We start from the raw sequence: 27,586 nt of genomic DNA, 5'->3' as shown, positions 1-27,586 counted from the left end.
TAGATGAAAGGGTTTTCCGTTTTTTGAGGCGCTTCGCAAGACGAATTTCCCTATGGGCTTGCTTCGCAAGAAGAAAGCCCATAGGGAAATCTCCGGGGACCTCTTTTAAATGCTGGCGGTGGGGAGCAAAGCCTTTCCCCCCCCTCCGGCCTTCAGAAGAGGTCCAGGAAGGCCGGCGGGGGCCGAAAGGCTTTGCTCCCCACCGCCAGCATTTTAAAAGCGGTCCGGGATAGCAGGGAAGCGCTTCCCGCTATCCCGGACGGCTTTTGAAGGCAGGCGGGGGGGAGCAAAGACTCCCCTCCCCCGCCGGCCTTCAGAAAAGGTCCTGGACCTCTTCTGAAGGCTGGTGGGGGGGCGAAAGTCTTTGCTCCCCCCCGCCTGCCTTCCCGGGGGCTTTAAAATCGCCCCGGGACAGCGATCTTAAAATGCTGGCGGGCGGCAGCGAAGCCTTTGCTGCCGCCCGCCAGCATTTTAAAAAACCCCGGGACAGCGGAGAAGTCCTCTGCTGTCCCGGGGTTTTTTAAAATGCTGGGGGTGGGAAGAAAAGCCCTTGTCCCCCCCCCCCAGCCTTCAGAAGAGGTCGGGGGACAGACTGTCCCCGGACCTGGTCTGAAGGCGGTTTCCATAGGAACGCATTGATTGATTTTCAATGCATTCCTATGGGAAACCGCGCTTCGCAAGACGAAAAACTCGCAAGACGAAAAACTCGCAAGACGAAAAAACTTGCGGAACGAATTAATTTCGTCTTGCGAGGCACCACTGTACTTAGTCAGATCACTGGTGACCAAATAAAGCTTTATGCTTATGTTAAATGTGGCAGCGTTTCTGGTGGCTGATTAAGCATTTACATATATTCAAACTGATGCTCCTGCAAAGAGTTCTTTCTCACTATGTGCAGAGTAAAGTCAGGTTCTTGGCAACCAAGAACTATTTCTATAGTTATGTAGAGGTTATGAAATTGTTTCAGCCACCTGAGTTAAGTAAATTAAAATACAAGTTTCCCAGTACTTTGTGTTTCTTCTGCACTCATGGGGTACCACAGCAGTGATATATAGCAACAGTGACTATAACAACATTTGAGAATTCCTAGAGACAGCTCTCAAAGTGAGCTGCAGTTCTTTCTTAATCAGTTTATTATCCCCGTATCAAAATGCTTTTATCTAGCCGTTCTTAAGGTTCTGTCAGAGCTTTTGTATAGCGTAGCCCAATTCCTTTTCAGTACACCTGTTATTTCCCCCTCTCCCTCCTCTTATAGCAATGGAGAACTCCAAACTAGGTGTAAAGGGCATGTCCAGATTTCAGTAATGCCTTGCTTGGTGCCCACAACAATTTCAATAGTTTGCAGATGTGCTCAAAAGGTTTTGAGACCACTGCCCTACCCTGGGATTTGGTTGTAAATAACTAAGTAGCAAAATTGAATTAATGGCTGGTTTTGCTTATGCTGTGCATGCCAACCATGTGATTATTCTTCACTGAAGGTGTGAATAGGGAAGTTTGAAACTGACTGAAAGTACAAAATTCGGTATAAGCAAGTTTTTGTGCTCCCTTAAAGGCCTTTTGGCATGGACAAAGCTTTTCAGTTGTTTTTCTTCAGTATCCTTTTAAACATGCTGGAGTTCAAAGCTGTTTACAGCCTACTTTGGGGTCTGTAACGATATGACTTGACAGTTCATGTCCCCAAAAAATGTTTATCCCAATTGCAGAATGACAGCTTCTAATAGGTTTTACCCTCCAGAAGAGTTGCATTTCCTAGAAATGTTGTTTTGGTGTGCATTGCCGCCCCCCTCCCCCCCCCCCGGAACCTATCTATGCATTCAAAATTATGCTTCTGCCTTTTCTGAATGGGACTCTGCTTTTATATGTCTCTTCTCCCTCTCTATATGTGTGTGCGTCCCCCCCCTCTCATTTTCCTTTTCCTACACCCCCTTTAAACCGTAACATTGTATTAGGGTTGTTGGTGTAATGCACCATTTATCAGGGCTTGACTCAGTTGTGCCAGATGAAGACCAGTCTAATCCAGTAGTTTTAAAGCTGTGGGAGACATCCAGCAAAACAGCTCAACAAGTGTAAGGTGTTTTAGCTGTGCAGTGGAACTTCTCTGCCCCCTAAATTTGCTCTGGAGGGTTAGGGTAACCTGCAGAGAGAGGGTGGAGAAATGCATGCAGAGAGAGGGTGGGGAAATCTCCACCAATAGGAGGTGCATGCCTGGGGATTCTTGGATCTTTACTGTTTCCACACACCAGCAACACATCCTGTAGAATTCTACCCATTATATTTTATCTGCACAATCAGAATGAATTTCAGGAACCAAAACGTTGTATTGGAAAATATGACTTTTGAGCCATCTGGTTTAAGAAGCCATTTGATGCGTAGCATATCTATATCTGAGTTTCTAACACTTGATCTCAATACTTGATCTCAGCTCTAGAGCACTTTCCCCAACCTGGTGGTTGCCAGATTTTTTGGACTACAGTTGTCACCAGCCCCAGGTTATTTGCTTTTTCATTTGTTAGTACTCTCTAAAACTCTTTCTTTGTGGGTTTTTTTGGGGGGGAAGGAGCATCATCTCCTGCGCTGGTGGAAGATCCTTAATGACTTTTTTAGAAACTGAGACCTGGCAACAAGTGGTGCACAAACGTAGCAGAGAGATATTGAAAACATACATTAAATCTTAGAAGGTATGGCACTGGAAGCTAATAGAACATGCTCCCAGAGACATGTTTTCAAATAAGATCTATTGCAATGCACCTGCTTTGTGAATTTTTGGCAGCAGACACAAGGCTACTTTGTGCACATTTCCTAGAAAGGAGACAGCTGTCCTGTCAGTCTGTACTTGCCATTTACTTCTGTGCCCTCAACATTACTTGAATTAAGTCTTTTGCATCCTGAGTGTGAGAAAATACTTCCTGAACAAAAATAATAGAAACAGAAATTAAGCAGAGGCAACGACAAGGACAGCAGGAAGAAAATCTAAAGGGGAAGATGGGCCTTGAGTCATGCTACCCCCAAAGGGTGAATTTTTGCCTTGTATGAATAACACTGAATGTGATTTTTGTCAAGATCTGACCCCAAGTGACAAAAAATAGTTGATGGACCTGCAGCAATCACATGGTTTTGTGTTTAACCTATTTACATAGATATTACCCAGTGCAAGTCATGCCATCATGATGAAGCAATCTGCTTAAGGTAGCACCAGCACAAGGAATTTCTGACCCAGAAAGCTTTGTATGGTCACCCACACCCCAGAACGGTGTTCTGAGTTGAGATTAGCCCAGTGCTTTTGTTTGGGCGCAACACTGTCAAGCATGATGACCTCAGTGCCAACAGTAGCCTAAATATGTAGAAATGAATAAGGAACTTAGGCTACAGCAAATATGCACATACTACTTTCTCACAAGAAGGCAGTTTCTGCCTGTGCTGTAGAGGGAAGTGAGGGGCAGGTGGAACTTGTCAACCTGGGAAGGTAGGAGAAGGAAAACTCTAATCCTAAACCTTGGTTGCCTGTAGGGAGATTTCCTGGGGAGGAAAAGGCTAAAGGTTAAACCCGTCACAAATCGAGAGTGGGGTCCTTAAGGCAGTTGGATGGCATCTTCTATGCCTCCTTCCAGCATCTCTTGCAGCCAAGTTGGTGCCAAATGTCTTGCTCTGCTTTTCCTTTGGACCACATCAGTGAGGCCAAGAGGCAGGTATTGTCGTCTGGGCAGCCCAGGATCTTCATGTCCAGGCCTGTGCCCCAGGGAGGTCACTTCTGTGCTGCTAATACAATGGTTTGCCATCGCCCTTGGAGGTGCACTCTTGTCTCTTGAGACAGATGGGTGTCACCAACAGCAACAACAGTTTTCTTATAGAGAAGACTCTCCAAGAGGTACAAGCGACTCAAAGCTGATTTGGGGGATGCATATGCCCAGTTGATTATTCATTTCTGCATACTTTGGGTGGCATTGATCAGCTGACAGTGCCTTGTGCCTGAATGAAGGCTGGATGGAATGGTATGTCTGCTTAGAGGTTACTGTAATAGAATGTGGGTGACCACACAGTGCTCTGTTATAGTCTTGTATTTTGCTTCACCTGGTTGCAAGTCTGGACTTGTGTCCTGGGTACAATGTTTAAAATTGTAGTTACGCACAAAACTCTATGGCTGTTGCATTTCTACCACCTATTTCCCATCTTTTGGGGTTCAGGCCTTGCCAAAAATCCAATTCAGCATTACTCATCAAATATGGCAAGCATTTTCATCCTGGCACATGGATTAAAGTCACAGGAGAATGGGACTTGATTCTCCCAAGGCAGTCAAAGGAGAACAGAACAGAACCCTTCCCCGTAGCATTCACATGAGGTACTATGATGCATGTGAGTGGTAATTTGTAGACTTTAGAAAGTTCTGAACATTTCTCTGCATAGGCATTGGACCTGTGATAGATGACCAATACATCTGTAACAGATATGCACCTAATTTTTCCCTATTTAAGTAAACCAGAAGCCCTGGAACAAGTTGCAGTACATTTTTCTTTCAGTTGAATAATATAATACAATGTAATACAAACTTTGCATAGCAGCTGAATTAAGCATATTTAGTTATTTTTTTTTAGTTGCTCTAGTACTTAAAACTTAGCCATGAGACTTAGTTTGGTGTATTGGTGTATTGTGGTTTTTTTTAGTTCTGTTTTATGTGTCCTTCCGTCCTTCCCTCCCCTTTCTTTTCCCATTTCTCTGTCCTCCTTTCCTCTTTACTTCATTTCTTCTCTTCTATAAGTGACAAACTGTATAGTCAGTCTGAAATTTTCCCACAATGATCTCTTAACTAACTTAGAGACCAGTTCTCTAAATGACTCCCACATTGGTGTGCTGCATGTTTTAGGGTGGTTATAGCATGGTCATAATGGCACAGACTATTCCTACATAAGACGTCTCAAGCTACTCAAGGATGAGCCATGTAACCTGTTATGGGCTGTTGCAATCTGCATGTTGTAAGAAAGGAGCTTAAATTATTTCAGCCTTTGCAGCAAGGGATGGATTTTTGGGTGGGTGTGGGTGTTTTGTTTCAATATTTGTATGCCACCAGACTGAGCACCTCAGAATAACCACAAAGCATTAGCAAATAAAAATACTTCCTAGTACAAAATAAATATGCAATAAAAATATAATAAGTACATTAAATGAATCAAAGTAACATAAAATGCCAATCAGGCACATTTCTCCAGCTTCTGTTGCATAAGCACTTTGTTCTTTTCTAAGCTATCAAACTAAAACAAAATAAAAAAATTCCTTCCAGTAGCACCTTAAAGACCAACTAAGTTAGTTCTAGGTATGAGCTTTCGTGTGCATGCACACTTCTTCAGATACCACACGAAAGCTCATACCTAGAACTAACTTAGTTGGTCTTTAAGGTGCACACGAAAGCTCATACCTAGAACTAACTTAGTTGGTCTTTAAGGTGCTACTGGAAGGAATTTTTTTATTTTGTTTTGACTATGGCAGACCAACACGGCTACCTATCTGTAACTATCAAACTAAATCAGCTTCTAGATAGCAACCTCTGGGAGATAGCAGCAAGCCTGCAATGTTGATTGATTTTCCTTAGATGCCCTATCCATGGGCAACCACTCTATAAAGATTTGAATAAAAAAAAATCCAAAGGAAAGGGCGTTCTTTTGGAAACCAACTAGGTGCCTTTTGAAAACTACATCTATTTCTCATGGAGCTGCTTAGCCAACTTTTTGGCATCCTAGAAAGGCTTTTTCATCTTTGTCCTGGCTGGCTTTGAACAAAATAAATGCACAGTAGCCTTGAGCAGCACTACTCTAGCACAGTTAAATTATTGAGCTGCCAAGGGAGCAAAGGGAAACCTTTTGATGGCAGCTTGTATTGCTTGCACTCCTGTTGAAAGCCAGTAAATAGGCATCTGTGTGAAAACAGATTAGAAAGTAAGCGTTATGAAAAGTGTTTGTGCAGGTCAGCTTTAATATGACCCTGCTCCATTTAGATGTTTACTGCTTATGAATGCAGAGGAAATCTTTGTATAAAATTAAAGCTCTGCTTTGTGTTCAAGGTTTACTTTTGTCTCTCAAATACCTTCATGCTTTTCCATAAATCTATGTACCACGTTCTGTGTAGTGGCTAAGAATGAGCTTTGAACTTTGTATGTTGTTTTAGCCAGGAACTTGTCAGATGGCTCATTTCTCATTCTGCTGGTCCAGCCCCCCACTTGTTTTCAGGACCCTTTCCCTAAAGATTCTTTGTACGGCTTGTGACTCCACCAGGCCTCCCTTCATGGATAGTGCCATTTTGGCTATATAGACGCTAAAGAATGAGTTCACTATTGATGTATGCAAGTGAGGCCCCATAACAAAATGGTGTGAGCGGCCGGGGGGGGGGACGACAAATACTTGGCTAGACAGGGTGATGCTTTAAGCAAAGCTACTTGCTTGCTGTTAATACCCAGCACAAAATTGAAGCTTGATTGAAAATATAACCTTTCATAGACTACTACAGAGATCACCTACTGACGGTGTACAGTAATTTAGTTTCCAAAAGGTAGCTTAGGAGCTTCTTTGGTCACCGTTGGTAAGGGTCAGACATAATAGTATCTCTGAGTCACTGGAGACAGGGGGGCCCTTGTAAAACAGAGGGGCAGAGCACAGGAGGGGCAGAGCACAGGATCCCACAATACAGTGGTACCTTGGTTTACAACCATAATCAGTTCCAGAGGTCCAGTTGTAAATCAAAACAGGTTGTAACCCAAGGCGTGCTTTCGCCAATGGGGCCTCCCCCCCAAAAAATTGGTTGTAATCCCCCCAAAATGGGTTGTAATCCAAAAAATAGGGACACACACTTCCAGGTTTGACGTGGTTGTAATCCAAAACGGTTGTTATCCAAAGCGGTTGCAAACCAAGATACCAGTTATTAAACTATGGCTGGCGTTGGGTCTGAACTGACTTTGTAAGGTGTAACTGACCCTTATTTGCCTCAACTACTCAAGAAAATGAATCTTTAACACCATGTAAGCCTGTAAGTATTGAGCCCTGCTTAGCCATGGAATTTGAACTTGGATCTCCCTAATCAAATGTTCTTCACTACCATAGTACAGTTTTAGGTCTGCAGGTGTGTAAATTGAAATCCTCCTCATCAGGCCCTGGTGCACCTCATTCTGTTCTGTTCTACCCATGCACACATCCTGCATACTGGTTTAAGAGGAACAGGACTTGCTGCAGTTTCTGCAAATGTTTTCATGCTGCCTCTTGCAGTCGTCGTCATGTGGTTTTGCTTCTCCACAATGGGAAATTTCTCTCTTGTGCTTAAGGATGTTGAACATTTCTCTCTTCTTGCTATGCTTTTGTAATATTGATGATAAAGGAAATACTTAATTAGCTTTTAAAGACATTTGTTGGAGTTTTCTTAGAAGAACCCTCAAATGTTCATATTCGTTTGCGAACAGAACATATCTTGTAAAATCAAGCCCTGTAAAAGACGTTAGTCCCTTGCAATGAGGAAGTGGTGGGGGTTTTTTTGGTATCTAATCCTTCCTTACAGAAACTGTTTTCATTTGTTTTATAAATCTTCCGGTTCAGCAACATGTCTGCGTGACACATTCCATTGTTCAGTTTTTAAATGTCAAGGGGGGGGGGATTATAAAGTGTAACCAGAAATTATAATACTTCAGTTTAATCTTTAAACTTACTTTTCTTAAGTATTCTCTCTACCCTCTTTGGGGGGGATTATATGGTTGCTTTTCTCATACCATTGGAGATGGCAAGAGTGTGTACATGCTTCATTATAAGTCCTTTCGTAATGATGATCCACGTGGAACCGCCATGAATTGTTCAACATTGGTTCCAGTGCTGATTGCCAAGCATTGTTTTCATGTGGGAGGTCAGCTTGCCTTGCTCAAATTCTGAGCGCATTGGTGGAATTTATATATAGATTGTTGTTTCAAATCACTTTATGGTGGAACAAATGGGAAAACTACTTTCAAATGTACATGGGAAGAAGGGACAATAATAAAATCAGGCTAAGGAGGTGTCAATTGCTCTTTTAGGATCCATTTGTGTATGTCATGGGCTTTACGAGTTTACCTTTTTGTTTTCTCTTAGTACGTAAACTAGAAAGAGTGGGGTGTTATTGGGTTGTTGTTTTTATTTTGATTACAGATATAGATATAGATATAGATATAGATATAGTGGCTTTTATGTTGATCTTTTCTGTGAACTGCCCTGAGACCTCTGGGGATAGGATGGTATATAAATTCCAATAGATGATGATGATGATGATGATGATGATAATAATAATAATATAAATAATAATACTCTTTCAAGTTTGAGGCCTTTGTGACAATTTTGCTAGTTCACACATAACTTTTCCATCAGAGAAATATGAAAGAGTAAGATGGAACATTTCATCAATTTCTGTGCTATGAGTTCTTTACAAAAATATTTATTTAAATTTATTTTTGTATCTCCTCCCTCCAGTCACAGATGAAGACACTGTAAAAAGGTATTTTGCCAAGTTTGAAGAGAAATTCTTTCAAACCTGTGAAAAGGAACTTGCCAAAATCAACACATTTTATTCAGGTAAGAGGATAGCATTGAGCTATATGTGAAAGTTTCAGGGTTTAAATGTCAACAGCAGAAGCTTGATGTTGGTTCAGTGGCCGATAGGCAACCAGTGCAGAACTTTTAATATGTGTCATTGTGACTGGTTTCCCAGACTCAGCTGGTCTTTTAAGTAGGAAGTAAGGTTCACCAGGAGCTTTGTGGAACTTCCACTTCTTTAAAACAAAACACTTATTCCTGTCTGACATCTTCCCTCTCTTATCTCCCTAGCTGGGGGATTTGCAGATTTAGCTCTTAAGATGAAGCCCATCTCTTCATATGGGTTTAACTGGTTAAAATAATATGGCATGGTGACCAGTATTTATCTTCAGTGGATGACCCCATGTTCTAATATGTGTACTTCGACCAGGGAGGGCGGGGTACAAATAAAAATTTATTGCTTATTTATTATAAAAGAGAAAAAAACCTCTCTCTTTCCATTTTCCCCACACCAAACACCACTATCATGTCCCCTGTAGTCACATTTTTAAGTTGTCTCTTTTCCAAACTAAAAAGCTGCACATATTGTAACTTTTCCTTCGATGGCCCTGATCCATCTCAGATGTAGGGTAGACAGCAAGGATCTTCTGTAGATCCTGTTATCATGTCAGAGTGTTACAGGTTCCTTGTGAAGCCACTGCAGAAACTTATCTTACAGGGATCGTAACGTATCTCTGTAACGTATTGTTACAGGGAACCAGGCAGAGGGCCTTCTCTGTAGTGGCACCCGCCCTGTGGAACGCCCTCCCATCAGATGTCAAAGAGAAAAATAACTACCAAACTTTTAGAAGACATCTAAAGGCAGCCCTGTTTAGGGAAGCTTTTAATGTTTAATAGGTTATTGTATTTTAGTGTTTTGTTGGAAGAGTGGCTAGGGAAACCCAGCCAGATGGGCGGGGTATAAATAATAAATTATTTATTATTTTTATTTTATTTTATTTTACCCCACTGGAAACAGTCGAGAACATCTATCTGAACTTGGGAAAACCTGGTTAGTAAATAAGAAGGGTGCATAGATCCAATCTAGTTTAAGATAAGCAACCTTCCCCAAAGTTTGGATATAACAAGGAGGTTTTTTTTTAAGCAAAAGCTTCCAACATCCTCATTGGCTACACTGGGGGGTGGGGAGTGTGTGAGCCCCATAGTGCTAAACTAAGATCGGATGAGACCCTATGTCATACAGCTAGTGCTCAGCCTGGTTTTACACAGAAAATCCAAAGCAATAATTAAGACATGAGTACATCTGAACATATACAAAATACTTTCTCCTCACTACAGAGGAACCACAATCACCCCCCTCCACCCCCCACAAGTCTTGAATAAGTTAGGAAAGCTTGCGGAAGAGTGGGTGATGTAGTTTGCCATCTCTTCTGCAGGTTAAAGTCCTTCACAGACAGCTTGTTGAATTATCATATTTAGTTCTCTTCATTGCAAACACCTTAACCACACCTTGGCTGCTGACCTTCTGTTTATATGGAGAGAATTTGTTTGTATAGTCAGCCTTACAGATTCACAGTAATAGAAGTTCATTTGTCAGGTCAGGAAGTTTCGGGCAGTCTGGGAATGTGACTGACAGTGACAGAATCTGGAAGGTGTCCCAGAAGGTATTGCTTCTTCTGTGTTTTAGCCAAAGAGGCTTCCCTTTTAATAGTACAGCCAGCAAGTGTCATAACATGCACTGTACTAATAAACAGCAGATTTTAAGCTTGCTTTAAGCTTGCTTTGGATTCCAGATTTCTTTTTTGAGCAGCATAGGCACTGAGGACAAGCATTTATTTTGATTATCATTTATTAAATGTGTAACCTTCCCTCCTCCCAAGCAGCCCGGGACTCTTGACTTCGTCCAGGGACTAGATCATAAGTAGAAACTGTAGCTCCCAATGAAGTCCTACTAGTTCAGTGATTATGTTTGTTCTGGTTTTCCCACCTTTTATGATGAAGAATCAAAAGTCTGAAGTATTGTGTATTTTACATTGTAATTTTATGTTGTGAACTCCCCTGAGATTGGGTAGGTGGCATACAAATTTTAAGAAGAAGAAGAAGAAGAGGAGGAGAAATATAAGGAACCTCCTAGAGATTAAAAGTTGCCATTTGGACCAATACTTTGAGTCACCCTTAAAGATGGGTATGGACCAAGCAAAGCTCAGCTGGACAGCAACAGAGTGTAATTGGGCAATGCAACTACTAGCCCTCCCATAACCACAATGCTTTGCTGGCTCTGGTGAAAAGGTTTGGGGGTATTGGCTGTAGAAATTGGGCCAGATGGCATCACGTGATGGCAGTGGGGCTGGCTTGGGATCCAATGAATCCCAGACCAGTTCAGCCTGCCCTCACCCTTGGAATACGCCCTGTTTTGTGACTCTCCAGACTACTGTTGGTGCCAATCCCACTGGCAGTACTTCTGCCCTCACTTTTGGCAGACAGAAAGAGCTCCATGCTTATGGGCAGAGGCTGGCAAAAATATTTTGGGCTGGGCAGAGGGAGACCTCTGGTCCCTCCAGTTTCTCCTCCACCCCCAGTGTACTTTAGAATGATGAATAATAAAATGTAACTATAATTCCTTCATAGAGCAGCATCAGTCATTTGTAGAATCTACCGTATTTTTCGCTCTATTGGACGCAGTTTTTCCCCTCCAAAAATTGAGGGGAAATGTGTGTGCATCCTATGGAGCAAATGCAGGCTTCTGCCATAGCCGCGCGCAACCCCTCCGGCAGGGAGAAGCTGCACGGGGCTATGGCTTCTTTAGCCCTGCGCAGCGTCTCCCGGCAAGGAGAGGCTGCAGGGGGCTAAAGGGGAAGGCAAAGCAGCCAGCAGGATCCATCCCGCTCGCTGCCTTGCCTTCTTCCATAGCTGCGCGCAACCCCTCCGCAAGGAGAGGTTGCATGGGGCTATGGATTCTTTAGCCCCACGCAGCCTCTCCCGGGAGGGAGAGGCTGCAGGGGGCTAAAGGGGAAGGCAAAGCAGCGAGCGGGATCCATCCCGCTCACTGCCTCGCCTTCTTCCATAGCTGTGCGCAACCCCTCCGCAAGGAGAGGCTGCACGGGGCTATGGCTTCTTTAGCCCTGCGCAGTGTCTCCCGGCAAGGAGAGGCTGCACGGGGCTAAAGGGGAAGCCAAAGCAGCGAGCGGGATCCATCCCGCTCGCTGCCTTGCCTTCTTCCATAGCTGCGCGCAACCTCTCCGGCAGGGAGAGGTTGTGTGCAGCCTGTACGCTGCTCTTTGGGGCTGGGGGGGGGAAAATAATATTTTCCTTGATTTCCCCCCTAAAAACTGGGTGCGCCCTATGGTCCGATGCGCCCTATGGTGCGAAAAATACGGTAAAAGCAGCCTGCTTCCAACACAAACCATCAGACAGAGGTTTAAGTTGAGTTCAGAGAAAACATAGAGAGGCTGAAACTTTTCCAGTATACATTCACAGTTTGTAATAGTATGAGCCAAAATAGGGAGTGCAGGTCATGAATTTCCCCTCATGTTGAGTGAACTGGTTTCATGTTCAAAACCAGTGTTTTGTAGTTGTTCTGGAGACCTGCAAAGAGGGTGAAAATGTTCTCCATTCTCAGGGAATATTGGAAGCATTTCCATAACTCTTGATTTGAGTTTGAAATTTTATAGATAACTCAAATTGACTGTGGGATGGCACACCATCTACACTGATTGGCATGGGAAGAAGCCTCCAGATTTTTTGTCTTTTTTTAAACAACAACAACAACACACCATCAAAGCAGTAATAATCAAAACATAAAAAGCATGGGTGTTTTACCCCTCCCATTTTTCATTGGTGAAAGCTCCAGTTTTTAGCTGCAGGTGCTGATGTTAAACTCTTGTTTCCTGTCAAGACAGTTAGAAAAATACAACATAATGTGCATATGTTCATACAGAGTTCCTAAGAAAATATTGGAAGCATTTCCATAACTCTTGACAAACTTGACTGAGTACTCATTTGTAATATTGTATGATCACACTCTGTTGCTTTCTTCTTCCCTTCTAAAGAGAAGCTTGCCGAAGCTCAGCGCAGGTTTGCTACACTACAGAATGAACTGCAGTCTACTTTGGATGCACAGAGAGAAAACAGTGGTCTCACCACTCTGCGGCAACGTAAAATGCCAGTCTTCCACCTGTCCCATGAGGAGCGTGTTCAGCACAGGAACATCAGAGACCTGAAACTGGCCTTTAGTGAGTTCTACCTCAGCCTCATCCTACTGCAGAACTATCAGGTATCACCTGTGCTCCTTAAAGCATTGTGATCTTATTTTCTAGTCTTTCCAACCAAATAGTTTTTAGTGATTAAGCCAGATCTTTGCAATGGGTGGCACCAAGAGTTCTCATAGTGCTCTTTCCGCATTTATGCTGCGCCACAGATAAAACAAGCCAGAGTTTGACTGCTTATGTTGTCTGAACCCTTTCAGATGGCACAGCAAGCCAAAAACTAGCTTGTTTTGTCCTTGGTGTGACAACAGCAGGAGCTAGGGACAGTGCAACAGGAGCGTTAGAGTTTTTAACTTTGGTTTATTGTGGCATGTGAACCAGACCACTGTGTCAAACTGCTGATACAGCTAGCTCAGTTAGTTAGGTTGGAGGAACTTTCCAAGGTCTCAGGCAGATGACTTTCTGCCTGTACTTTTTAATTGGAGATGTGGGATTTTCCATCTGCATTCAAAGCATGTCCTGTATCACAGAGTTGGGCCGTCAATCTCCCTCCTGTATGTTGTTAGGAGAAGCCCACTGCATTTCTCAATCACAGGCATTCTGTAGCCCAATAAGCAGGTGGACTGTGACTTTGACACCTGTAGTCACAATCTCAAGGGCTCCTCTCGGGTATGGATTTGAATCCCTGCCACACACAATGCTGCCAGCAGCCATCTGGGCAGAACATTTTTTGGCCATGGACATTAACAAAAGCCTTGGTCAGGCAGGAAAGGAAGAATTTTCATTCTAATCACAGCAGTCAGCCTACTTCATAGCCTGGTGGGTAGGAGACTTGCATGAAGAAAGAGAGATGACAACCCCACCCCACCCCAGTAGAACAGTTAGTTCTTCTGCGGCACCAAAGTGTCAACACAGGCATTGTTGCAGTACAGCACATTTTGTATTGTCTTTGTGACTGGAGCAAACATTGTGCAAGGAAGAGGGAAGGAAGCCAGTTGGACAAGGAAGAATATAACTTAGCATAACAAGGTCCCTGTGAGCGGTCCAATAGTTCAGAGAGAGAACACTTAAAAGGGAAATGGTACGCAAAGGTTTGAATCTCAGTCTAGTGAAATGGAACTATGGCATTGGCCTTATGATTTTGCATGGGAAATCAGAAACTGGGTGCTCATTTGTGCTTTTTGAAAACAGGGTGATTGAGATAACCTAGGTTATTTTCTGTGCCACATACCTTAGCCAAGTTCCCCCTTCTCCTGTTAGGTGTGTAGTCAGCTCGTTATTGGGGGGGGGCACTTATTTGAGGAAATACAGTCATACCTTATTTTACTGTGCTTCAGAGATACTGCTACTGTTGAGGATGTGGGTGCAGCTGCAGGCAGCCAGGCTGCTTCTAGGGGAGGGGGTCCCCACCACCGCCACCCCTCGTGGAGCTGGCTAGGGCTGGAGCTGAGTTTTCCCCCTCCCGTCCCTGCAGCGGGGGGGGGGGGGCTGGCTTAACAGACTACGGTATAGTGCAAACATAACTTCTGTAGCAATTGGAAACAAAAAAAAATTGCGTAGCTCGAAATTCACTTTACTGCAGCGGTATGGAACTGAACCTGCAATATCTCCAAGGCATGTTGTTACTCAAGCAGTAATAACCCATCCAGTATAAGGAGTTGCACTTCAGTGCTGGGCTTGTCTTGTTGGTCCTGTCTTCTCCTCTTACAAATTCAATGCAGTCTGAGAAGGAACCGTGGGCGACACATTTGAATTGGTATTGGTGGGGAGCATGAAAAATGAGCTGCTCTGTTCCTTGCAAGCCTGGGATTGCTTTCACAAGATGGCAGATAGGCATTATTCCCCCATGGAGTCCCCATTATTAGTGGCTATAGCAGCAGTTCTCAACCTGTGGGTCCCCAGATGTTGTTGGACTACAACTCCCATCATCCCTGAGCTCTGGCCTTGCTAGCTAGGGGTGATGGGAGTTGTAGTTCAACAACATCTGGGAACCCACAGGTTGAGAAAGGCTGGGCTATAGCATCCAAAGTTGGGATAAGCAAATTTTATATCCACTACAGCATTGTCTTCAAGCACAGTGATTTACTTTCCCCTTAAGAATCAGTGAAAGCCCTTCAGGAATGTGAAAGAAATAATGGCCTGCACTCCAATATATTACTGGGGTAGAAGCCATTGCATAGAGAGAAAAGCAAGCACTCAACCACGTCCCAGACTTCAACTGATTGTCATGGCCCTGTTAATCAGGACAGAGTTTGAGGCTACATTGTCAACTGCTAAAGAGCCAGACAGATTTCCTGACTCTGAACTGGATGCTGGTGATCAGGGGACCACTGAACCCAGGACTGGCAGGCAGAAGCTTACTGACTCAGCTACCACAGCATCAGGGCCCATAGAACCAAAGCCAGGATCCTTATGGGTGCCTTCCAAGCACCTCCCATGCTACCTTTTTTAGTCCAATGGTGCAGGGAGTGCACTAGGTGAGATGTCATAGAGTGCAATAAAATGGCCTGTCTTCAGGCCAGACTCTAGTTCTCAAAAAGGAGGAGAGATGTACTGGAGGCAGAAAGACGAAATTAATCCGTTCCGTGAGGCTCTTCGTATAGCGGTTTTTTCGTCTTGCGAAGCAAGCCCATTGACAGCTTAGCGGATTAGCGCTATTAGCGGTTTAGCGGCTTTTAGCAATCAGCTGTTAAGCGGCTTATCAGCGGATCAGCTTAGGGCTTAGGAAAAGGGGGGGGAGGGAAAAACCCCCGCAGGAACTCGCAAGACATTTTCGTCTTGCGAAGCAAGCCCATAGGGAAATTCGTTTTGCGAAGCACCTCCAAAACGGAAAACCCTTTCGTCTAGTGGGTTTTCTGTCTTGCGAGGCGTTCGTCTTGCGGGGCACCACTGTAGTTCACATTCCACTCTTCTTGGAGCAAGTTTATCACTAGGAGCTGTCCTTGGTGCTGTGAATAGTGACCTGTTCCATCGGCTCCTTCCTAAGACTAGAACAAGATATTGGTGTACTTTGTTTCTTAAAATAAAGGATAAGTGGGAGGGAGCTATTGAGAATTGACAACCCTTATCTAATTCACTTCCTCCATCAGCATAGCTTCATGTAAGTGGTCAAGAATTGTACACCAAGCATTAAATCAATAACCTTTCAGGGATTGGGAGGGGGATGAATGTTGTGTGTGGAGGGGGTTCTACTTACTATTAGGTGAGGTAGCTGGGTGATCTGTCTTTGTTTTGTGCCATACACTTTAAAAGCAGAACCTCAAAATGTCCCTGGAAAACAATGGGGGCAGCCATATTTTCTCTGTACAGTTCCCTTAAAACGACCTTATGTCATCATGTGCTGTAATTTCTCTGGGGCATTTAAGGGACCCAGGAGATATGTGCCACTGGGCACTCTTTTTGCCAGAGGGTTGGGGGCACTAGCAGTTGGCCAGTGTGGGTTTCTGGATGTCTATTAGGGACAGAGGGCATTGGAAAGACTATGTCGAACTAGCTAAAATTCACATATAGTGCTATTATTGTCACTGTGACTTTACAGAGTAAGATGAAAACGGGGTCCTGCCTTGTGGCTTATAATCTAAATGTGGATAGTAGGCAGCAGAATTTGTTACTGACTCTGAAACACAGGGATAGTCAATGTGGTGCCCTCTTGATATGATTGAACTCCCGCTCCCCAGCCAGTTTGGTCAGTGGTCAGGGATAATGGGAGTTGTAGTCCTACAACATCTGGAGGGCAACACCTGGGCTACCAAATGGCTTTTTAGAATTGAGTCACTTAGACAGCATGCCAAACCATGGTTTGGTGCTATATAAATAGCCCTGTGACTGCTCCCAGAACCATTTCTGCTCTCATTTCTCCTCTTTCTGAAATGTTTAAGATTGATATTCTCTGTGTTGAACTCTTTATTTCAGTTGGAGTGCAATTGGAGTAAAAAGACACTTGCAAGAATTCAAATACAAATGATGATTTAACAATAGCTTCACTATAGGCTTTACAATAGCTTCAGATTCTTGTGACATGTAAAAAAGCTATAATTACTCCCACATCAAGCAAAATTACTTGTCACAGAGAAATCTATGGCCATTTTAGTTTTATGAAACAAGTCACAACTGCCCCAAGGGAGGGAAATGCTGGGTTCCTTCAAGAGAAAGTAATTAAGGTTTCTCATTGGCAGTAATATAGATCATTAATGCATTGGCTTCCTGTTCCCATATCCCTGTCCTCTTCCTTCCTTTCCATACTTTGAAGCTCCAATATTAAATCACTCCAGGCATAATTAAATTGGAAACCATTTCAGCTGAGCTGAAATCTTATAACCTCTCCCATAGGCATGGTATTCTGCTGTTCTTTGTTTGCTTTCAAATTTGGTCTTGAATTTGTGTGGCTGCATTAAATGGAATCATTTTTTCGGCATAATTATTACCAATCTATGGAGGCGTGGTTAAAAAGAAACTTTTATACAACAGAGTATATATACATATGCACACAGAAAGAGGGTGGAGAGAGAAATATGCCATGGCATAAAAGCTATGTAGTGGTGCATCTTTGTGCCTTTTAGCAGTTCAGCTCAGTCTCAGATACTACAAGAACATGAACTTGTTGGCATCTCTGTCTTGAGAGATAATGGTGTGCACCTCAGGGTGAAGTCAAACTGCTGTGTTAGCAGCACCAAAGTGACTTCCTCAGGGCACAAGCCTGGGCAGTGTGTATGGAGATGCTGGACTGCCCAGACCACAAGACCCCACTCTGGGCTTCACTAGCACCAGCTTGGCTGCAGGAGTTGCCGGAAGGAGGCATACAAGACTCCATGCAACCATCTTAGGGACTCTACTCCAGATTGGTGTAGGTTTTACTCCTTAGCCTTTCCTTCTTCCAAAGATACCCTGCAAGGCAGCAGATGTTTTGGATCAGAGTTTTCCTTCTCCTAGATGGGCTACCTTTCCACGTGGACAAGCCCCACCTGCCACTCACCTCCCTCCACAGCATGTTCAGAAACTGCCTTCTTGACTGTTGTGTTGGAAAAAACGCCCGGGAAGGCCGCCACCTTCCCAAGACACCGAGGCGTCTCTCCAGTGGTCACCCTCTGGCTGTAAATCTTTCTCAGTCCAGAGAATAAGCGACCCCTCCCTCCTGAGAGGAGCACACTTGTCTTCTGGCATCCCATTGCAGAAGAAAAAGACAATCCGTAGTTCGACCCATTATTGGTCTCGCTCGCCCAATCCACCGGAGTCTGTCTTTGCATGCAGGGCAAGTCCATAACTCACTGAGAGTTTGAGACCCATCGAAAAACTTCACCTGGTTTAGTTGGCCAGTTGAAGCAGTTTCCTAGGATGTGACTGCTGCCGTATGCTGACAGCTTCTAGGAGCCCCAGCTGAGTGTAGGGTGGAGACCAAAGGTGGACATACTACCCCAGAAGTAACAAAACGTGTGCTCCACTAGAGGTACTACTGGTCCTCTTAACACCCCTGAGCATGAACTAAACAAGACATACATATCCTTAGTATTTAGTCTTGCATTTGCTTTTTCTCAATGCCAGCTGTTCTAAATGTCCTTTGACTTGGAAGACTGAATTTGTAAACAGTGCTCTTTTTTTCTTTCTAAATTGAACAAAAACAACTGGTTCAGATTTAATTAAGCATTGAATAGCTATGCAGATTAGATGTCACTATGTATTCTTATTTTTAGTCTCTGGTGTTTAGAATTTTCAGCCACAATCCAAGTAAAGAAATCTTCAGTAAACAGGCTTGATATATTTGGCAGCAGATAGCAAAGAGGGCAAAAGCCATAGATATCTTCTAGTTTTTAGAAATGTGCATGCTCTGCAGTACAGCATATCTGGGTGCCTGGAATTTGGAGTGGTTTTCCCATTAAGAGCCATTTGAGACTCTTTACTTATTTTGGGGTGTATGTTGAAGATATTAAGATGTACACCCAAAAACAAAACTGTGAGACACAAGCATTCCAGAAGACATGCAGTTTATCTAGACACATTAGTTTATCTAGTTGGAGGTTCCAGGGATTTCACCTGAAAGGTTCTGCATGCAGAGCAGATGCTCTACTGCTGCACTGTGGTCCTTTGATACAGTGGTGCCTCGCAAGACGAAATTAATTCGTTCCGCAAGTTTTTTCTTCTTGCGAGTTTTTCGTCTTGCGAAGCACGGTTTCCCATAGGAATGCATTGAAAATCAATTAATGCGTTCCTATGGAGACCGCTTGCCAGGCTGGTGGTGCGGAGAAGGGCTTTTCTCCCCACCGCAAGCCTTCAGGACAGGTACAGGAACAGAGGGGAAGGCGCGCAGCGCTTCTCCTCTGTTCCCGGGGCTTGCGGTGGGAGGAGGGTTTTTCCTCCCCACGCCAACATTCAGAACAGCATTCTGAAAGCTGGCGGTGGGAAGGAAAACCCTCCTCCCACCGCAAGTCTTCAGGACAGCCATCCGAAGGCTGGCGCGGGGAGAAGGTCTCTCCGCCCCACCGCCAGCCTTCGGAGCAGCCATCCCAAGGCTGGCGGCCGGAGCAGGTCTCTCTGCCCCACCTCCAGCCTTCGGAGCAGCCACCCCAAGGCTGGCGGCCGGAGCATGTCTCTCCGCCCCACCGCCAGCCTTCAGAGCAGCCTTCCGAAGTCTGGCGGCGGGAGAAGGTCTCTCCGCCCCACTGCCAGCCTTCGGAGCAGCCTTCCGAAGGCTGGCGGCGGGAGGAGGTCTCTCCGCCCCACCGCCAGCCTTCAGAGGAGCCATCCCAAGGCTGGCGGCGGGAGGAGGTCTCTCCGCCCCACCGCCAGCCTTCGGAGCAGCCATCCCAAGGCTGGCGGCCGGAGCAGGTCTCTCCGCCCCACCGCCAGCCTTCGGAGGAGGTCCGAGGACAGTGGGGAAGACGCGCTGCGCTTCCCCGCTGTCCCGGAGATTTCCCTAAGGGCTTTCATCTTGCAAAGGAAGCCCATAGGGAAATTCGTTTTTCGAAGCGCCTCCAAAACGGAAAACCCTTTCGTCTAGCGGGTTTTTCGTCTTGCGAGGCGTTCGTCTTGCGGGCACCACTGTATATGATACAGGTACACTCTTCAGTGAGCTGGGAGTAAATGCTTGTATGCAAACCCTGGTTTGTTTTCCATTTAATATGTTGAACAGCCCATGGTAACCAAGGCCACCCCTTCTGGATTAAAGGGTTTCTGGAGAACAGGGTTTGGCCTTCAGGCAAACTTGATTATTCTAATTTACCAATCATATTTTGTTAGGCAACCAAATATAGGTTATAGCCAAAGATTACTCTTAATTTAAAAACATGATGTGCACGATGCAGTGTTTTGCTTACGAAGACAACCCTAATGGGCATTAATGGATATTTCTTTTAAAGCTGATTTCTTAAGAATTAGCAAAATAAACACTAATGGCTTCAGTAGCAGAGATGTGTCATTTAATCTGAATTAGGCACTCCTTCACAATTTCTGCCTAGCTTATTATCAGGAAATATTAGGATGGTCTTTAATTTCATTCTGTTACTGAGTGTAGACTCCTTTTGATGTCAATAAATGAAAAGACTTGCTTCCTACAACAGGACAGAATATTAAATTTAACTGCATTTGTTATTTTCTGTCAAGCTTCAGTCTGTACAAACTATGGCATTTAATTGCTCCCCCCCCCCAAGAAGATTGATTCACTTTTCCTGTTCTCTGATCTCAAATCAAAGTTAATGTTGTAAAGATTGGGAAAAAAATAATGTGGTGTGGATTTTTCTGTATCTTTAGAACCTAAACTTCACAGGATTCCGTAAAATCCTCAAGAAACATGACAAGATTCTGGAGACCCCCCGAGGTGCAGATTGGAGAGTCGCACATGTTGAAGTCGCACCGTTTTATACTTGCAAAAAAATCAACCAGCTCATCTCTGAAACAGAGGTAGAGTACATTGGCCTGTTTGTTTCTCGTGTCCTTAGACAAAATTCGCTCGGGTATCGCTAGCGTTTCTATCTTCTCGAAATGCTGCTAACCAGCTTATGGTAACAATGTGGTATATCTGAATAAACCAAAGAACTGGTACCTTTAAATATGTCCTGCTGTTGTGATCGTTGATAGCAACTGAGTTATTGAATGTGTTTTCCTTCTGCCAAACATATTTTAATGGACAGGTCTTGAACTGAGGCATGATTGATTATTTGTTTATTTGGTTCTTTAGACAGTGGTGACTAACGAATTGGAAGATGGAGACCGACAGAAAGCTATGAAGCGGTTACGTGTTCCACCACTGGGAGCTGCACAGGTGATGAAAAATTAGCTGGGTTTAAGAGTGGCTGGGGAAGGCCCAGCCAGATGGGCAGGGTATAAGTATAAGTATTATTATTATTATTATTATTATTACTATTATTATTATTACTATTATTTATTATTAACTGTATTTTAGCCTTTTGGTGTGACAGGGCGAATTGAGCATATGCAGTTATAAGAACTGGCATGGGCAAAGTCTTTCATTTCCACCTGTATTTTGGCTTCAGAGGACTGGGAGAGGACAATGCAACTATTAGTGTATAATGGGAGAGTAAAGTGTCCCCAAATCAAGATAGTTGCATGTGGTTTTAAAGCCTGGATTCATTTTATCTGATCTTCGTGTGCTCTCCAGTTTCAAGGGCGGATTTTGTTTTGCATTCTTGCTGCTTATTTTCATTCAAGCTCACAAGTTAAAGCAAAGAGCTCGAGAACTCCCACCAGCATGAAGCGTACCACAGGCCTTGATGGAGCCGTCTCCTAATTAGACACGTCACTCCTTCTGAGACACAGACAAAAGGCTCATTTGGGCTGGTGTCAGTACCTGGCATACTTGGGCAAAGGCTGGGTCCCTAGGGGTTAATGTCTTGCCAGAGCTCCACCAACATTTCCCCCCAGCTGTTCTGCAGTGGGCTTTCCAGTGACATGGGAACTGCCCTGGCAGTGCTGCAGTGACCAGTCACCCTCTCCCAGCAGTGACACCCCAAGATTGGGGGGCAACGGCTCCCATCACACCCGTCTTCTAACACTGCACAGGCCAATGTAGCCTTCTGTTAGTCTGCACTGGTCCCTGCAGCGCCGGGATACACTGTGCAGGGCTGTGTGGCCTCATGCCAGGCGCGCCAGTCCCCACGGCATCTCCCAACACGGCGCAGGCCGATTCAGCCTTCCACAACATTATACTGGTCCCCCTCAGTATTGGGGAGGAGCCCTTCAAACAAATATTGAGGGGGCGAAATACACCTCTGCCCCCTTGAGTTGGCATGCCTGCCTCCCAGCAAGGTAGCTCCTTAGTTCATCTTCTACAATGCCTGGAGTCGGATGCCTGGCATTGCATTATAAATATAAAGCATGGTGCCTGCTCAGCAGCTTCGTACACTTGCGTGGATGTGTCCGTATGCTGTTTTATGTCAGAGAACGATAAGTGTGTGTTTTATGTCAGAGAACAAATGAGTGTGTGTTTCTTGACCCCTCATCTCTCGCTCAGTTGACAGTATGGAATCTGTCTTTAAAACAAACCAAACCAAGAGGAGTTTACAGTTATAAATTGTGAGATACTATTGATTTTCTGAGGATCAACAACCCAACAGCACAGTTTAATTTAGCTGACAAGAATATGATTTTGTTTAAACCAACTTTCTCTTGTATCTGCAGCCTGCACCAGCATGGACTACCTTTAGGGTCGGGTTATTCTGTGGAATATTCATCGTGTTGAATGTTACAGTCATCATTTCAGGTTAGTCATCCTATGTTTGCAGCCTGGATCCATGGGTGAATTTGAATGACCTAATCATGTGGTGATTAATTTCACCATAAGTGAATGTTATTTATTATTTGATGTTGCTTCAACTTCTGGCAAAGCTTTCTGTGCTTGTGGTTACTAGGATTATTGGGACTGCTAGGAACTATTAGGAACTATTAGGAACTATTAGGAACCATGTCAGATTTCTGTGGATCTTGCTGTGTTACAGTCATCATTTCAGGTTAGTCATCCTATGTTTGCAGCCTGGATCCATGGGTGAATTTGAATGACCTAATCATGTGGTGATTAATTTCACCATAAGTGAATGTTATTTATTATTTGATGTAGCTTCAACTTCTGGCAAAGCTTTCTGTGCTTGTGGTTACTAGGATTATTGGGACTGCTAGGAACTATTAGGAACCATGTCAGATTTCTGTGGATCTTGCTGTGTTGGACAGCGGGGAGAGACATCGACAAAAGACAGAAGTCTCGGGGGGGGGGGTCTTGTGTATAATTAGTTTGTTCTCCGAAATTCACAGGTAATTGCTTGTCTTCAAGTACTTTTCATCAAATTCTTGAAGTTAAAATATTCTCATTATTCCACATGTTGTTTAGTCGTGTCTGACTCTTCATGACCCCATGGACCAGAGCACGCCAGGCCCTCCTATCTTCCAGACTCATGTTTGTAGCTTCGAGAACGCTGTCCAACCATCTTGTCCTCTGTCATCCCCTTCTTCTTGTGCCGTCAATCTTTCCCAACATCAGGGTCTTTTCCAGGGAGTCTTCTCTTCTCATGAGGTGGCCAAAGTATTGGAGCCTCAGTTTCACGATCTGTCCTTCCAGTGAGCACTCAGGGCTGATTTCCTTAAGAATGGATGTGTTTGATCTTCTTGCAGTCCACGGGACTCTCAAGAGTCTCCTCCAGCACCATAACTCAAAAGCATCAAAAAAAACATCAAAAAAACCCCCGAAGATCATGGCCACTGGGCCCATCACCTCTTGGCAAATAGAAAGGGAAGAAATGGAGGCAGTGAGAGATTTTACTTTCTTGGGCTCCATGATCACTGCAGATGGTGACAGCAGTCACGAAATTAAAAGACGCCTGCTCCTTGGGAGAAAGGCGATGGCAAACCTAGACAGCATCTTAAAAAGCAGAGACATCACCTTACCAACAAAGGTCCGTATAGTTAAAGCCATGGTTTTCCCAGTAGTGATGTATGGAAGTGAGAGCTGGACCATAAAGAAGGCTGATCGCCGAAGAATTATTCCACATATTTTGTGCAAATTGGGCCTAGTATCACATTTTCATCAGTGCCATTTTAACATGACTTGAAATGTCTATCTAAACGATTCACTGAATATGCTACTATGCATCTTGTAGTTTTTTTTGTATAGTACCTCCTGGTTTTTAGGCACTTTAATGTGCATAGAGCATAAAGCAATATATTTAATCCAATATATTCAATACCCCATTTCATACTTGTTCCTCTGTATTTTGTAATCAAAAATTTCAATTTTCACTTTGCATATTTGTCAGTGGCCTTGTGAAACATGTGCTCATTGATCTTTTCATATCATGTAGCTCTTGTTAGTTCTGGATGTTTAGAACCATCTGTCTATTTGTGTTAATTTGCATAGTTGAAACTTGAAAGAATACTTTAAGCGTTCAGAAAGGGGACAGGCTTGCATCCCAAATGAGGCTTGCGGTGGCATAATCCTCACAATCAAACATTAATACTAAAAATGATTTTAAAGTTACACATAAAATATCTGTGAGAAAGCAGGCATTGATTGCAAAGACCAATTGCTCCGGGTGATATATTGCCATATGTCCTTCTTCTCCGAAACCCTCTCAGTCTAATAGTTAAAGGTGGATCTGGGGATTGCAGGGTTTTCACTTGAGCTTACCCGAAATAAGCTCAACAACTTTTCTATGCCGGGGCTCAACTCTGGAATTGCTAACTAACTTTAAAATAGTTCCTTTGATCATGTATAGAATACTTTCACATAACCACTTAACATTGTCTGAAAGTCTACAGATGAGGCAATGTCTCAATTTTTGTATGGTGCCTATTATAGTAATAGGACACCTTTTATAAGTAATAAATATTTGGGATAATGAAGAGCAACAGATGCCAGAGTGGGGGATGCAATTAGACACACTTTGCCCAACAATCTTTACATCCAGAAGTTGTTTTCTTTTCTCTAAGTTCTAGAAACAGTGATTTAAAGTATGGAGTGGATTGGAGGAAAGTTAAATGTGTGCTCCCGGATCCTCTTATTCCTATAGGTACCAGACCTGGCAGCATATGAAATAATAAAAATATTCTCTCAGACAGAGCATGTGTATGAGTTCTCTTATATGAAATCTTTTTTCTAAAAATCTTGCAGGGAAGAGGAGGGTTGCATGGGTTCTGGAGACGTAGCTATCTGTCCTGCATGTCTTGCCAGTTAGTTTCATTGGATGACTCCAAATTCTGAGAGGGAGAAAAACTTACTTTCTTTACAATATGCTTAATTTTATCAACCTCTTATGCTCCTCAGCCTTTTTCCTATTCAAAAAATCCCCAGACCTTTCCTCGCAGTGAAAGGTTCTGCAATCAATTGGTCATTTACTTGCTCATTTTTTCACTACTTCTTTATTTTATTTGTTTATTACATGTATACTCCACCTTTCTTCCAAGAAATTCAAGGTGGCATACGTTTTTATCCTCACAACAATCTTCACTTTTCCAACTTTTTTGACATTTATTTACCTGTATTACAAACTGTAGTACAATGTTGGCCTCTCTGCAATTGTACAAGGATATTATGATCCTGGGAGATTTATTTTCAGTTCCTTTTCTAATAATTCATAAATTTACATTTTCCCAAAGCTATCAGACAGTTCATTTCATTATACTGTCTGGCATCTCTTTCTTGGTCTGGCACTGCCAGGTCTTACTCCATCAATGGAAATATGTGAAGTTTGGAAATGTTATCCCCCAAGATGCATCACTTAATACTTACATTGAGCCACATTTAGTATTTTAAATCCCACTTGCTCAGTTTGGAGTTGATCATAAAATATGCTTTTATCACCTTGAATAATGGGTGCCTGCAAACATGGTGACTTCATTGCACATCCCTAACTCCAGATTTACTTTTTTTTTTTAAGAATATTTATCAGCTTTTCAACAAGAAAAAACTTACAAAGTAAAAAGAAAATACAGACAATACAAACACCCAAAAAGAAAAAAAAGAAAAAAGAATAAAAACAGTTAAAAATAAATCCCTCTTTCTATTGTCTTACCACTCGTTTACTTCTTTTCATGACTTCCTCACGCCTCCCTTTTTTGTATTCCAGTTAATAGTTAGTTCAGCAAATCCATACCCTCTTTATTTACTCTTAGTTCTTTATCTTCACATATTATAACTTCCAATTTTCATCTAATATCAATCCAATTTTACATATTCCTATTTTGCCTTATTGCTAAAACCACTTCATTTCATTCCAACATCATTAACATTCAATAATTTTACAGTGTTTCTGTAAATAGTCTTTAAATTTCTTCCAGTCTTCTTCCACCAACTCTTCTCCCTGGTCTCGGATTCTGCCAGTCATTTCCGCCAATTCCATATAGTCCATCACCTAACTCCAGATTTACTTATGCACAAGTTAAAAAAACACTAGTCCCAGTACAAGTTCCTGAGGGTTTCCATTTATTACTCTACCTATTGTGAAAACTGCCCAATTCATTCCCACTCTGTTTCCTATTCTATTGTCAATGACTGATCCATAGTGGCTTTCCTCTTATTCCATGGCTCTTAAGTTTACTTGGAACTTTTGGTGGGGAATACTGTCAATCCTCTTTGGGAGTTCAGGTATGTCTGTTAGATACTGGTTTATCCTCCCAAAGAAACTGAGAAGGTTTGTGAGATAGGATTTCCCTTTGCGGAAGTCATGCTAATTCTTTTTCAGCAAGATCTGTTTCCTTTGGGTGATTATTTCCAACAATACTAGATATTAAGTTAGCTAACCAATAATTTTGTGGGTCTCTCCTTAAAAATTAGGATTACATTGATTACTTTCCAGAGGTGGATTTTTAAGTACACTATACTGATTTTATTAGAAAACCAACCATTTCTCATTTGAGTTCTTTCAGAATTATTGGGCAGATGTCATCTAGGTCTGTCAACTTATTTTTAATTTGTTGAGAAGTTCTAGAGCATCATCTTATGTAGCTTCTGTTTGATTTAGTTCTTCATTTGCCCTTCTGGGGAGGGGGTGCGGAATCAATTTAGGCGTAAAATAGGGTTTCTCAACTTTCTAGAAAAGATTGCGGCAGTTTGTAACTGTGTGCCAGAGAAGCTCTTTATAAGAGTCTAAAGTGTGCTGAATTCTTTTTGTACTTAATATTTGATAATTGCTACCATGCTTACTATGCTATACTATTTAGCATTCTGATCAGTTCTTACCTCTTCATCCTTTTGATGTCTGGGATAATGTTCATTTGTCTCTCAAGAACTCATCCTTTATACTGCTTGGCATGGTAGATCTCAAAATCAGATGAACAGTTTTTCTCACTGCTGTTTTAAATTTTACAACTGAAGAGATAACATTAAAGTGCTTCAAGGAACAACTGATGCCGGCCATGAGAAATCTAAATCACACTAAATTAATTCAATTTATTAGAAGCCCTCTCACTCATGCATTTTTCTTCCTTTTTTTAAAGGGAAATGGAAGAAAATAAAGAGGGTTTTACGGAAGCTCAAAAAGCAATAAAGAGAAGGGGAAAGGAGGAGGGGAAGCAAAGATTAGTGGCTGAAGGTGCAGGAAAAGATAGTCCTTAAATTTCTTCCAATCTTCTTCTGCTGTCTCTTTTCCCTGGTCCCGGATTCTGCCAGTCATCTCTGCCAGTCCCATATAGTCTATCATCTTCATCTGCCAGGACTATCTTAGGAAACATTGCAAAATTAATGAATGCTAGAAGGACGTGGGTTTAGAAGCTAAGTGGTTTCAGCGGTACTGATTAAGTAAAAAGAAAAGAAAGGTGAAAAATTAATCTGAGAATAAGGGAGAGGATTTGTTGAACTGACAATTTATAAACTGGAATACAGAAAGGGGAGGTATGAGGAGGTCGGGGAAGTAAGGTATA

The 27,586-nt window shown here is 43.0% G+C and overlaps 1 protein-coding gene across 1 annotated transcript in view; it reads left to right on the top strand.

Annotated features, from left to right (window-relative positions):
• Positions 1 to 27,586, top strand: part of XPR1 (xenotropic and polytropic retrovirus receptor 1) — a 114,399-nt gene that overhangs the window by 44,632 nt on the left and 42,181 nt on the right. The window contains exons 3-7 of the mRNA XM_081865157.1: positions 8,466 to 8,567; positions 12,578 to 12,801; positions 20,474 to 20,623; positions 20,901 to 20,984; positions 22,361 to 22,442. Coding sequence (XP_081721283.1) covers positions 8,466 to 8,567; positions 12,578 to 12,801; positions 20,474 to 20,623; positions 20,901 to 20,984; positions 22,361 to 22,442 — 642 coding nt within the window. The remainder of the gene's footprint in view (positions 1 to 8,465; positions 8,568 to 12,577; positions 12,802 to 20,473; positions 20,624 to 20,900; positions 20,985 to 22,360; positions 22,443 to 27,586) is intronic.

This window comes from Podarcis erhardii, assembly GCF_964252035.2.
Source record: "Podarcis erhardii genome assembly, chromosome: 6".
Classification (NCBI taxonomy): Eukaryota; Metazoa; Chordata; class Lepidosauria; order Squamata; family Lacertidae; genus Podarcis; species Podarcis erhardii.
Note: the sequence above shows the minus strand (reverse complement) of the source record. Positions and strands in the feature narration are given on the sequence as shown.